Consider the following 14,531-nt stretch of genomic DNA (forward strand, 5'->3'; position numbering starts at 1 on the left):
GCTGCAATTTGCAGGGAGAGGTAGATGTGGATGTCTGCCTAGGTGTTCCAGAGGACAATGACTGTGATGATAGAGGTAGCCATGAAGAGCAGGTAGAGACGGAAGACCAGAGTGTCCATCACGTGGCTGAACTGCACCCACAGGCTGACCAAGCACTGCTTCTGAGCCTCATCTCCCTGCCCAGCCCTCGTTGGCCCAGGGCACCCATTTACCTCTGCCTCTTGGGAACCTGGCACCTTCCCCACCAACTCCAATGGCTCCTTCAGACCTAAGGACAGATAGAAACCTAGCCATGGACTTTGAAGGTCACCAGGGAGGGAGGGGAACAGGGAAGAGGCAGGAGCAGAGAAACAGAGGCATGAGAAAAGAGAGCGTGGGTGGAGCTGACTTCCTTACCAGGCAGGTGGGCAGGAGTGAGGCCAGGGCCCGTATTTCCTTTCTGGGGCACAGTGGGGCAGCATTTTGTTGGGCTGGCACAGTGTAGAAGCAGGGAGTGGAGCCATCGAGGCATGGGTGGGGGCCAGGTGGTGGCCAGGTGCAGCAAGTAGGTGATGAAGATGGTCTCCAGCAGGCTGAGCACCATCAGTGACAGACACAGAGCAAAGTAGACACCTGAGGGTAAAGCGAATTATAAGTAAATCAGGGCAGAATCATCTCTACACTTTTCTTAAGCTTCCTTCCCCAAATCAATTTTTCCTCAGGATCCCTTTTCTCCTTAAGAGAGACCGCCGGTTCTCCTGGTCCCCCTCCCAGTCCTCTGCTGCCTTTGCTTCCCCAGAAAGTGGGAGAGGCCATACCGATGAGAGGGGTGCCACTGGAAGGAAGTAAGTCATTCATCATGAGCAGGAAGACATTGTAGCCCAGAAGAAGGGTTATCTTGAATGGGACACAAGTCTCGCTTTCTGCCGGCAGGTAGAAGCTGAGGGCATCAATGGCAACCAGAAAGCTACTGGGCACCAGAAGGTTTATGACGTAGAGTCTGGGCCTGCGCCTGATGGCCACCTGGTAGGGAGCGGAGAGTGTGGAGAATGTGACAAATAAACTGATGCCAGAGGCCCAACTGTATATTTGACTGTCTAATCCTTGTCGATGTGCTATTAGGTTGGCTATGGGATGATCTCTTTAGGTAACACACACATTTAATCATGCAGAAGTGCTTCCAATTTATTCTCTAATTTTCATTTGTGTCCAACCTCCTGGGAATACAACTGTAGATGTTTAGAGGCAGATAGGGCCCTTTGTACCATCAGATAGGTGGCTCTCCATTCTTATGACAGTCAAGTTGCTCTTTCTCTATGTAGGGCAGAGATCCTAGGGGTCCTTCTTTAGGGCCATTATGGTAGAGGGTGGAGTGGGGAGCAGGTGCTTAACCCCCTAGAGTTTCTTTTTATATCCCAAAGAGCTTTCGATCAAATGGAAAACCATAGAGCAAATGGGATCAGAAGTCAAGGAGTGACCCCTGGACTTACATAGAACATGATCTGGTCATATACATTGCTGCCCACCGACATCTTTGGGGTGGCCTTGTTAATGCCCAGGAGCTCCCACTCTCTCTGAGTCTGAATGATGTGACGAGACGTTTCTGTTATCTCCCATACTTCCTTGTTCATGCCTAGGACCATGCTGTCCACTGCAAAGGAGGCCAGACAACTTAGTCCACAGTGCTCTCAAGCCTCCTGCCCACAAAATTCAATTCCTTCCCCACTAAGCTTTTTCAACAAATTTTCCTTTCTTCCCTTTTAAAGTAGGGCATCCTGCTTTTCAGAAGTGGGCTACAGGACTGGCAGTTCATATGTGTATGATCTTTTTGGTTGAAAACAAGAGTGAGTCTAAGCTGTTATGGGAATTTTAGATATGACTTGACATGCATCAAGAACTTTTGGAGTCATTCCTATTTTCCTTCTCAATTCCCCAGTTGTATGGTGTTGTTTTAGTGGAATCAGTTTTGAACAGCTCGACATTTTTGTAATTACATGCATGCCTATTATAATGATCGATTTATCCAAATCTGCCACATGACACCTGGTAGCATTCGGTTACATTGATTTACTGGTTTAAGTGCGTTGGCTACTAAAGTTAGAAGGTTTGCAGGGTCAGGTGGGCCTCAACTGGTGCAAGGGTCATCCAAGACCTAAAACAGTAGTTTATTGTTTTTTGTTTTGTTTTAGATTTTACTGAGGAATTAAAGTAGTAGTTCTTAACTCTGCACATTAGCAACATCTGATGAGATGTGAAAACTAACAGTGCCTGGGTCCCACCTGGAACAATTAAATTGAACTCTCTGGGGTGATGCATAGTTATTAGTACTTTTAAAAAGCTTTAGTGGGCAGCCAGAGTTAAGAAACACTAAACTCTTCTCTAATAATACCTACACCACTTAAATATTTCCCCCTAAATCTTAGATAGCTGCCGAAATGTGTCTTGCTCACCTGTGTAGAGGAAGGAACTGAAGGTGAAGGTGCAGTTCTGTTGGTCAAAAAGGAAGTAGAAGATGTCCAGGTTACAAATACTGGTCACCCGTGCTGGCCTATCATACCTTATTCGACCTTCACTGCTGACATATGCGATGAGATCTGGAGGTGCCTGACTCATTTCCATGCTGCTTGTAAGAGACAGGAAGAGATGGGTCTGTGGGTGCCTTAATTTACTTTTGTCTCCCTTTCTTCCCAGGTCTTTTCTTGCTGTGCTTTCCTCTTAGGCTCTTTCATATCACTCTGTCTCTTCTCTTCTATTTCTCATAGTGTTTTGTTGGAGTTGATTAATTGAAACCTTGCCCCTGTCTGAATCTTTCAGTGTCCCTGTGCCCTGCACTGACCCAAGGTTGTTCTTTGCAGATGGGCTTTATGCGGGCTTTTCCCAGCTCAGATACACACGATTCCATGATGAAGATGTCTGGGAGCCACAGGTTTTTAGCTGATACAGTGAGTTTATTGATGCTGACACATTCTTCTGGGTTCCAACTGATAAAAGGATTGTCCCAAATCTGCATGCAGGGCAGTGGGAATTAGAGGTGAGGGATGCTTTAGCTTGCCCAGTCAGCCTCTCCTGCCTTTCCCATTCCGTAAACTCTGATCTTCTAACTCCACTTTTGTCCCTAATGACCACAGCCTATCTCCTCCTCTTTATCTACCCACGTGTCATTAACAAAGTACCCCTCAATGCCCTTCCCCCACCCCGCCCCGCCCCAGAGAGACCTTAAATATAGCCTAATTCCATTTGGATGCAGGAACACACCAACAGATTGGCCTGCAACCAGTTGGCCATTTTTGGGGGGTCAACATTTCTTCCTTCCTAAACTGCCCAAGGAGATTCATGTCCATAGGGCCAGCCCAGTTCTAGATGGATTTATTTGTCTCAGAAAGATTTATACATTGGGCAGAGATTTGGGTTGCAAAACCTTTAAGTTACTCTTCAAATAAAACTTATAAATGGAACTGAGAATGGGATAGGTGAATATGCCTTACCAAATTAATCCACAAGAATGATGTCAGAAGCTGGAGCTGTGCATCCTGGTAAAGAAATTCCCATCCGAGATTACTAGTGCAAAAAGACTTGGCCCTCTCCCACCTCATACTCTTATCAATATTTACTAATTTATTGATCTAGGCATAGTTCTACATGCTGGCCTGTTTTTCCCTTACTTGTCTCCTCTCGTATCTAGGTACAAGTCAGGTTTTCATTGACAGACAGACCACTTCTTTCCAGAAAGGACAGAACTCAAGGATAAATCCTTCCTGAAAAAATATCATTGCAGCCCTTTTCTTTATGTCTCCCCATCTCACAAGAAAACCCTTTATTTGTATGAAATCCATTTAGGGTACCACTGTTTACCACTGGACCAGAACAATGCTGAGTCGACATTCTTGTTCCCTATAAGAAGGCATGGAAAGTGGGGACCAGGTCTCACCACTTCCAGGATGGCAGACAGGGTGAAGGAGAGGTTGACATGTGTAGGGATGCTGAAGCTGATGACTGGACGGAAGGCCTTTCTGTCAAACACTGCTTGGAAGGCAGCAGGATCCACCCCATGCTGGTCAAAACCTGAGCAATTGATGGTGAAAGCATCACTTCTTCCTGAAGAGAGCAGAGACTTTGAGAGAGGGTCTCTATTGCCAGAGCTGGAGCCTCTCTGCAGAGAGTGAAAACAGGAGACATACTGGGAGGTGCAAGGGAACCCTCCTTCCTGGACTAAGACTCCCCAAGGCCTAAACCTCTTCCTGCCAGGACTGGAGAGGATGGGCTAGTCTGGTAGGCAAATGGTAGAAGACGATGTGATGAGCCGAGTCAGTACTCTATTCTCATTCCTATTGTTTCATCCTCATGCAAAACCTGCGCAAATCTCTACGCAAACTCAGCCTTGGTGCAATGGCAGCCACTTCAAGGTGCCTTTTGGTATACCCATTGCAAGCCTCTTGGGCTCTCCTAGTAGCACTGCTGAGCACTGCCCTAAAACTTGTAGTCCGGGTCACTTAGAAATCTGCTCTAATGTATTTCTCTTCTGCATTCCTTCCTAAGGGACTTCTGTAAGAACTGATTTATCAAAAAGATAAGAGAAGCAAACACTGCACTTACTAGGTAGGTATGAAGAATATGTAGTAGGTATTCTGAATGGGTACTTACCTTGGTGCTATGCATTTATTTTGCCCATATCTAGGGGCAAATATCTAGTGACCTCTTATCTAGGAGTTTATTTCCAGCATTGGGATCATTAGACAATACCACTGAGCATATATCATACGCCAATCACATAGTGATGCCTATGTGGTATGGTCTCTTAGCTGTGACCAGGGAGCGATCTGGGCAGTACCTGAGCAGAATCTTTGCCCACTTCCATCTTTGTGTGATCTTTTTCTCTGCCTAACCTTCTCCATCTCCATCTCTTTCCATAATATTTAAGGTATGTGCCTGGACTGGAAACAAATACTTCCTCGTGGAAGCAAAGTCTCCACTTCCTTCTATCTCAGACTGATCCCCACCCTCCTTTGGTGTTTTTACTTACTTTTTTAGACCATGTTTAAAATTAGTGGCTATTCTTCTCATAGATATCATATCAAAGGAAAAAGAGATAGAGTGGAAAGGGGCATTGGAGGTCAGTAAAAAGGTGGAATTTGGAGAGGTGGTGAAATGGGACAGTTTGGTAAATTCCTATGCAGTTAGGAATAGAGGAAGGTTGTTTGTCCTGACCAGCGGAATGTCTTTCTGCCTGTCACCAAAAGGAAATCAAGACCCAGACATTATAGAAGAAATATTTAACTTATTAATTCTGAAAGTCCTTCAAGTGCTAGAGGGAAGTTTCTAGATGTCCTTCAGAACCACACTCTGGTCTTCCCTGTTCTTGCCCACCTTACCTTGAAGCAGAAGGCTGACAGTGAGGCAGAGTGAGAGTCCCCTCCTAGTGGAGCACCCCCCTTTCATCTTCCTCTTCTGGATTCTTCTCTGGGGACTCACCAGGAGCCCCCAAACCCTTAGCTTAAAAGAGCTCAGACCACACCTTGATTCCTGGTTTTGAATACTGCTCAGGTGACTACTCCCTGGTGAGAGGCTGTGGCCAGAGTGGTCACAGCAGAGTGTCCTGCTTTGCCCCTGTCCAGGAATGCCTTCCGGACTCCAGGCAGCAAGGAAGTTGGGCCAAGATTAAGGGAGAAATGCCTGCTTTGGCAGCTCTGTGTTGTGATCAATAGCAAAATAACTTGCCTTAATGAGAGAGAGTGGGCTTGGGAAATAAGAATTATGTTCTTCTAAGGCCAGGGAATCTGCAGATTTGGAAAGGTGACAATATTTAGGGTGTTGGTTATGTATTCATTAGAGATAATTGCAAATACCAGACTACAAATCTTGACTCATATCTTCATCATCTATTGTTTATATTTTCCCAACAGCCGCTAACTAGATTTTCTCTTTCTAGCCTCTCTGCCTTTCTGATTCATTCTACCCCAAATTGATGTACCCCATATATTTTTTTTTACTCTATACATTAATTACATGATAATAGAAGTGATAAAATTAGCAGCTAGCAGAGCTGTTTTTAATGTTTTTGTGTTGTCATTAATGTTATATATTATCACAAACTAGTAATAGCTAACACCAATATTAATGGCATGTGTTAATATTTTATCTTATTTCACATTTTTATGAAAAACACAATCGGACCAAATGAATGAACTGGAGCATTGTTGTAGTACATTAGTTACATTTCCAGAAAGACTCGGGAATTTTTTTTTTTTTTTTTTGCATAGGGGTAAAGTTTCTTTTAGACTACAAAAGAAACTTTGTTCAGAATGGAAGATTATGACAGCCCTGAACTGAAAGTGCTAAGGAAGGCAGGAATGACTTCAGGGTCCGGAGTAAGAAAGTACAAGAGAAAGGGCTGCAATCGCTTCCTTTTGAAGTTTGCCATGTCTTCAGTCCTTCAGCCCTGCCAACTCTGTAAATCATTTATTCCCTTCTTTGGAAATTTGGCCAAAGGATTAGGCACACAGGTCATGAAAGGCCAAAGTACTGCCGTGTCTGGATCCACCTGGACATGACCGTGGAACGCTGGATTCCTGGGCTGGCTAAGAGTAAAGGACTTTCGAGGAGTGCTCGACTTTCACAGGTAGGCTGGGCTACTAGACCTTGGATCCAGAAAAGGTGGGTTAACTTCAAGCCCTGCTGAAAGTTGGCTGAAGACAGTTGGTGTATATCTTGTTTTTATCAAGGTTGGCTGAAAAATGACCAAAGTCTATTGGTTGGACTCAAAAGTAGATTTAACCGTCAGGAGATGAAAATGATGGAGGCAGGAGAAATAAAGCAGTCAGGCAAGGGTTTGCTTCCTTTCTGGAGAGTCAGAGTTGCAACTCTGGGATTCAGAAATTTCAGGTGCTATTGCTCCTGCTGGTAGTAATGATAGCTAACATATCGAGAACCTTATTGTATGCTAGGCATTGTGATGTCTTTCTTACCTACTTTATTTTATGTAATCCTCCCAACAATCCTACAACACAGGTATTGGACAGGAGTATGTGGAAAAAAAGCAATGGGGCCAAGGAAATAGAGAGATAGCATTTCCTTGTATTTCCTGACCATATTTTAGAATATAGTAAATTTGAGGGAAATATAAAATTTGTCATTAACCAAAAAAACGAGCACCCACAATCAGTTGATCATTTTGTAAAAGAACATGTAAAATAATGTTAGAGACCATTTTCAAATAAAGCAATAAAAATGATAGAACTTAAAATAACCAGAGTTGCAGGTTTCCCAATGCTTACGGCTTATAACAAGCCATATAAGACTCACATAGTTTATCAGTCGGTGTGGACTTCGAGCCTCTTTTTACCTTCAGAATTCTTGGGTGTACAGTATACTTTCCACATGGGCCAGCCCTCCACCTCAGATAATTAATTAAGCACCTGGAATGCTTGTTTAGAAGGCCAACTCTCAGAGTTCACCCCAGGACAGAGTTCCTTGTTACGAATGTGTTTTGGACATCCCTCTTGGGTATGCCTGCCCCCTCCTTCCCTTCTCTAATAGGCTCTCAGAGAGAGGAGGTTAGCAATATTTAGACAGAGCTTTAGTAGCTAGATTATCATTTTCAAAGGGCATTAGGAATAGCTTTACCCTGGGGAGTCTCTGGAATACCCTGGGGAGTCTCTAAGACTCCTATGTTAGCTCCAGGTACACATCTCTGCGAAGACAAGCTGTGGACTTTCATGGTAACTCTGAATTCAGAGATGGTTTGGAAACTCTTAGCTGATTCAAGGGTCATCATGGAAGGGTCGGAGACGTCCTCTATACTCCCTGCTTCCTCTGGGCATCTTTAGAGCCTCCATCATGGTTTCACATATCTCTAGGATTTTGGGGCACTCAGCCAGAACATCTGATGACAGAGGCTTTGAATCTGGACTTTAACTGCTTCCTTGGGAAAGTCTGGGGCCAGTAAGGACTCCTGTGAACCTGAGATTGCCCAGAGCAGAGATTCTCAACGTCGGTACGTTGAGAATTTGACATTTGGGGCTGGATAATTCTTTGTTTGGGGGTGCTTTTCTACGCATTGTGAAATGTTTAGCAGCATCTCTGGCCCACCAGATGCCAGTACCATTCCCCTACTCCAGCTGTAATTGTTTATAATGTCTGCAGACACTGCCAAAAGTCTACTTGGGAGTAAAATTGCCCACAGTTGAGCACCACTGGCAACTTGGATTTAACACTTCTTTTTTTTTCAAATCCCAAGTGACTATAGAATGGTCACTATGTTCTCTCCTCTCATTTCTTGTTCTGACTGGCAGGATAATTTTTGGCCTATGTCCATGGATCTTTCAGGATGTACAATGAGTAGCCACTTGAGAATCCTTTTCAAGCTTCTTAGTATTGGTATCTGATGTTTCCATGGCTGTGCTCTGGGAAATCAGGAAAAGAAAGGTTGGGCAATGGATTTCCTGAGGCTTCAGAATACCCAGGTCAGAGGCACAGACACTGTATTTAGAAGCCCAGGTGAGCTACAGTGTCTGAGGCTCAGAAACAGGGCTCTAGTTCTCAGACCAGCCAGCAAAGTCTGCGTGAGTAGGCTTGACAGCTTGCTCTCTTCTGAGACGAGGGCAAGTGTCACCTTTTATCAGCTTCTTAAGTCCTGCGGAGACACCCAATGAGTATTGCCCTCACCTGGGGCACACTACCTGTTCTGGCTGAAGGCTGTCTAGAGTATCTGAGCAGGCAGAATCAGAGAGTTTCAGAGGGGCCAGAGTGTTGGCACAGAGCACTGGGGCCTTTAGGAGCTAAGGAGAGGTGGCAGCAGTTTGAGTTAGTGCTGAGGACACGGCTGGGTTTCTGAGCTCTTCGTATTGCGGGGCAGTCTTAGATCTATTGGAAGATGCCATTACCTTAGGCAGGGGTGTTTCTAGAAATCTTTGCTTTCCCCTAGGGTTTCCTAAACTTTAGTTTCAGCTTCGCAATAGGCATCCCCACCTGGAAAAGCATTTGCTTCATCCTCTAGGAGCCTCTTGTTTTGGGTGATGGCCTCATGCCAAATAAGTCAGCCTATCCAGGAGGATAGAAAACCAAGGTGAAGAATCTCCTGGAAACTATATGGTACCATCAAAACCCTCTGACTTCATAGCTGGTCACCTCCTTAGTGATATCACTCCCAGTCTGGCTTCTTCTAAATTATCTTCTATTGTGCAGCCTATGTAATTTGTTTGAAATAGAGATGTGCCCATATCCTTCTTATACTTGAAATCTTTCAGTGGCTCCAATTGTCTATATAGTAGTTATGTTAAGATTGCCAGGCCTGAGAGTTTGTATTTTCAACAAGTTTCTGGAAGTGCTGCGGTTGCACATCCTGGGACCACATTTGGAGGACCACTAGCCTATAAGATGAAATCTAGCTCCTTAACATAATGTAAAAGGCATTCTGTGACTTAACTCCCACCTATCTTTCCATCATTTTTGCCTTAGATTTTACATTCTAAAAGAGTTCTTCTATCTTTAATATGTATAAAAATTACCTCATGTGTCTTACTCTCACCCCTTTGGCCCTAAATCCACATCTTAACCCCAAATCAGAATTGTAGGCTGTAGTGCTCAGGAATTTACATTTTAAACTAGATCCATAGCTAATTCTAATAAATAAGGGCCTTGAACTACACATGGAAAAACACTAGTTGTTAAATAGCACCCTGACATTCAAAATGTAATTTTATTCCTCCATATTCCCTCAATCTTAAATATATCTTCTACCATTGATCTCTTGGTCTCACTAATAAATTCTTAATGATTCAGCTCAACTCAAGCATCTAGTCTTCTGTGAAGCCTCTCTCTGTCTCTCTGTCTCTCTGTCTCTCTGTCTCTCTGTCTCTGTCTCTCTCTCTCTCTCTCTCTCTCTCTCTCACACACACACACACACACACACACACACACACACACACACACGAACTCTGTTGTGACCCTTCAATTGGAAACAACTCTGTGCACGTGCATCTCCCATTTCTTCTCCTGCTCTGTAACCTCATGGAGAGGAGAAAGCATATCTTGTTTTTAGTCTCCCTCTCTGCTCTGTATGTGGCGTATAGTGGTGTGTAGTCAATAAATGTTATACCTGGCTTGTCAGTTCACTGTGGATGAGGAGAGAGAGACATAGGCACCCTCGGCAGATATAAGAAAGGTGATTGGGAACCTCATGGGTGTAATGAGGCCATATCAGAGAAGTTACTTGCTGTTCCCACGGTGTGGTTGAGGTGTGGGCCTCCATCTTGGGTGCAGTTTTGTGGAGATGGGGGTTGGCAGAAGCACAGCAGTCTGAAGCAGGTAGAATCCAGAGGGCTGGAGCCAGGGCCTAGCCTTTTCTTTCTGACTGCCCACTCTATGTTTCTAATAAAGGCCAAGCTCAGAATGGTCTAACCAGAGCTGCCATTTATTGAGTTTGTGCCATGTGCCCTATGCTGTATTAGGCACTTTACTTGCAGTATTCATATCCTCACAACTGCTTTGAGAGGTCAGCACTATTACTTTCATTTTATAGATTAAAAAACTGAGGTGCAGAGAGGTGAAACTATCTTGCTCAATGTCCACCCAGGTGGAAATGGGTAGAATCTAGATTCAAATCCAGGTCAATCTGATTCCATTGTTCTTACCTTGCTCTTTTCATCTCTCTATAGCTGGGAAGGCTGGTAGCCTGGATTATGAAATCCCCAGTCCTAGACAATGCTTGAGTCCAAAGTTAAACAGTGGGGACAGGAGCTGTAGTTTGCAAGTCATGGACACCAGGACCTTTCTTATGTAAGACATGAGGGGATCGAACTAGAACGTCTGTAACTTTTTATGTCTATTGCCTTCCACCTAGAAGTCGATTTTGCTTTCTAGGTCCTAGCCTGTGTGATAAATAGAGGGTCTCTAGTGTGTCACATTTGGCTTTCTAGTTTCTGTACACTTACCAATGATTTCTTAAAATTTATGTTTTAAAAATAGTTTAATCTGTTATTAGCTCCATTTCACAAATAGAGACCTTTGAACTTGTAAAGTTAAGCCTCTTGTACAAGCTTATTTGGCTAGCAAGTAATGGAGTCAGATTTGAATCCAGAGCTGTCTGATTCCTAAGTCTCTGTACTATACGATTTTTTCCTACTATGTAGAAGAACCAGTAGCAATGAATGATCAAATAAGAGAGGTTATTAAGGGGAGGATCAGAAATTGCAGAGAAGGGAGATAATAGGCTTGAAATGAAGTCTGTGACTTCACATACTAAAGCAGTTCTGAAGAAAGAGGAGAGGAAGGAAAAGATGGTGATGAGATAATAAATTTTAATGTCAGTTTAATAGGGAACCTGAAAATGTAGAAAACATGGAAAATACTACTTGTAATGGTTTAGAGCAGAGGTCCCCAACCCCTGTGCCGTGGACCAGTACCAGTCTGTGGCCTGTTAGGAACCTAGGAATGGGAAACTAGGAACCGGGCAGCACAGCAGGAGGTGAGCTATGGGCAAGAGAGCGAAGCTTCATCTGTATTTGCAGCCTAGTGCTGGTATTTCTGCCTCAGCTTCACCTCAGATCATCAGACATCAAATTCTCATAGAAGCACTGGTCTCTGGTGCCAAAAAGGTTGTGGATCACTGGTTTAGAGAAAAAAGAAGTGAACAAAAGTGTGTGTAAGAACCGCAGGGTAGCACTGCAGATGAATGGACAAGATGAGGAACTATTAGGCAGAAATAGGCCATTGAATGCAAGATGGCCCAGGCAGGACCAGTTGCCTATCAGCAGATTTTTCTAAAGAGGTCATGAATTGCCTTGCACAGCCTTTCAGAGGTTTGCCACATAAGAGAAAAGTCATTAGCACAAAGTGTGCTTATCATATGCTCCTGTTATAGAAGGAACAGAAAGACGTGACCATACTCATCAATTTTCTGGGAAAGTTCTAGTTTCAAAGTTTCTGTATGATTATCAGTTATGTGTTAAGATCACATGTTCAGATTTTGCTTTTGGAGAAAATAAAATCACTATAATTACATCACGCCTTCTTCTACTGAAAGGAGCTATAACATCTTAATTTATGTGTCAAAAAAAAAGGATGAATTGCATATTTTCTATTCAAATAAAACTTAAAGCTACTTGTTTGGGAAAAAATCTGAAGAAAATAAGCAGAGAAATATGTACCATAAAGATGGGTGGAAAAAACAAAGTGATGCAACTTGATTTTAAATAATTTCAGAACCCCTTAAACTGGGTAAACGAGCTACTCAATAAAGTCAAGGATGAGTTTCCAGGTGAGATGACTGTCTCAGGACAAGGCAGAGAAGTGGGCGAGTATCTGACAATAAGAGTATCTGACCATAAGTACCAGCAGCAAACAACTAAATCCATAGAGAATACAGTGGAAAGATGGATTAGATTTAGAGAAATACATGCTCCAGAAAGGAATGGAGAAAGTGCAAGTAGTGAATTGGGTGTTATGACTTATGAAGGGGTGGAGAGGGAAGTGGTGAGGAGTGGGAAAAACTGAGGGAGCAAGGAAAAGGAAATTTAAAAGAAAATTTGTTTTGGGGACCCAGATCAGGGCCTCACTCTGTTTTAATTCTCCTAAGGTGTTACCTGAAAAGGATTTGAAGTGGTATTGACATCTCAACAGAGGATTCTTAGAGAACCTGTCTGGTTCTCATCTTCAGCTTGAAGGCCCTAGAGGGTAAGAGTCCAGTATCTAGAGTCAGCTGCCCTGGGCTCGAACCACAGCTCTGCCACTTAACTAGCTGTGGAACCTTGGGAGACAGCTCACAGGCCATTATGTCGTCTCCCTGTGCTTCCTTTTCTCATTTATTTCATCTCATTTATTTGAATATACCAAATGGGAATAATAATACAAATAACAGTTCTAAAACTTAAAGAACTTTGAAAAACAAATGATTTTTGACTAATTATTTGGTGGCAAAACTTGACCTGAACTGATGAAACTATTCATAGTTTTTTCTTCTTTTTTTGCTTTCCGGTGTGAACATGCATAGATTTCACTGCAGAGATATTAACGTGATTATAAGATGCTGACACATACCCCACATGGGATGTTCATAATATATAGCATATGCACAACTGTTACCTTTTTAAAACCTGAAAAATTCTAAATTCCAAAACGCATTTGGCAACAAGAGTTTGTGGATCTGGACTTCCTACTTCATATGGTTACTATGAGAATTAAAGGCGTTTATTCATATAAAGCACTTTAAAAAGTGCCTGCCACATATTAATAACTTAATAAGTATTGGTTATTATTATTCCTTTACTGTATCCTTTCTAAAGGCCCACTTTGTGGAAAGATGCAAGTTGAAGAACTGCCAAGATAATAACAGATACATTAATTTATGTCAGGGCTCCTGATTTGAGCCTTCATTATGTACACACTCCATCTTGGACATTCCTGGAAGACTGGTGACAGTCAGGAGAGTACTTGACAAGGTTTTGGAAAGTAAGGAGCCAAAGATCTTCCTGGGAAAACAATGCAGAGGGGAAAAAATGGGAAATTAAGAGACAAGTGTTTAGTTGTAAGACCATGGGCCTGAGCGAAGGAGTGATTCAGAATATAGCGGAGTATTTCCGCCTCAATATTCCAGATTCCAATGGACTTCTGCCTGCAGAAGGGGACTGCAGGGAAAGAGCAAGTAACAGCTGGTCCTGGTGACTCAGAATCCAGCTGGGGACATCTGTGCTACAGGAGCCAGCCCTCTAGTGGCTTGGGCTCTGCAGGGCAGATGCTCCTGTAGAGAACATTGGGGTAAGACCTTAGGTCCACGCCACCAGCAGCAGCACTTCTAGTGGACATTGCAGCCTCGCCAGCATTTGGGCATCTATAGTGACCGGAAGGAGCCAAAGGTGTTTGAGAAAAAACCGTGGAGGGGAGGGACCAGGGAAATATTGTTTAGTAAACAATATTACCACTCTCATTTTACTCCTGGCCAGTTGTCGCCTGAGAAGTTTAGGCTTCAGATAGAAAGTAGAATACATGAAAGAAAGGAAGATAAATGGTTGCTAAAAATAAAAGATTAACTTTGAGTTGTAATTAAGTTGTTCTCGGATCTGTGCTTTTCTGAACCTGGGGTATCCAGCAAATCATGCCACAGCTCTTGTGTACTGCAGCCAACAGACAAGGCTTCCAAAATCACAAGGCAAGTGTTACGAAAGAAAATTTTCCAGTTCAATGGGGGCATTTGTGTTATTCCCAATAAAGTAGATGCTATTTTCAGACGTACTTTCCTTGGCCTAATGGTATTTTCTTAACGTGATTAAGGGCAGCTCAACTCATTGCAACACAGACAGTTAACAGTAATTTGGGATTACTTCAACACTCTAAGTACTTAATGATGGATGAGTCATATATCAGGCTGTGATGAAATGCTTCACTCTTTAAGCAAAAGATGCCTGGTTCTGACACATTATTAATTTTCGAAGCTTAAATCCAGGATAACTGGATTTAGGAGGTTAATCCCTCTTTTATTATAATTCCTTGTAATAGATTTTGGCCCCTTCTCTCCCGTCCCTCACTTTCACATGTTGTCTGCTAGACAAATAATAATAATA

General features: G+C 43.1%; 1 protein-coding gene across 1 annotated transcript; it reads right to left on the minus strand.

The window, feature by feature from the left end:
- Positions 1–38: 38 nt before the first annotated feature.
- Positions 39–5,415, minus strand: LOC105307179 (5-hydroxytryptamine receptor 3C-like). Its single transcript, XM_011382548.1, has 9 exons — positions 5,349–5,415; positions 3,908–4,074; positions 3,465–3,509; positions 2,874–2,983; positions 2,430–2,599; positions 1,470–1,630; positions 798–1,002; positions 397–612; positions 39–268 (listed from the first exon to the last, which is right to left on the minus strand). The coding sequence occupies exons 1-9, from the start codon at positions 5,413–5,415 to the stop codon at positions 39–41; spliced, it is 1,371 nt and encodes a 456-aa protein (XP_011380850.1).
- Between the last annotated feature and the right edge of the window lie 9,116 nt (positions 5,416–14,531).

This window comes from Pteropus vampyrus, unplaced genomic scaffold (genome assembly GCF_000151845.1).
Source record: "Pteropus vampyrus isolate Shadow unplaced genomic scaffold, Pvam_2.0 Scaffold14, whole genome shotgun sequence".
Lineage (NCBI taxonomy): Eukaryota > Metazoa > Chordata > Mammalia > Chiroptera > Pteropodidae > Pteropus > Pteropus vampyrus.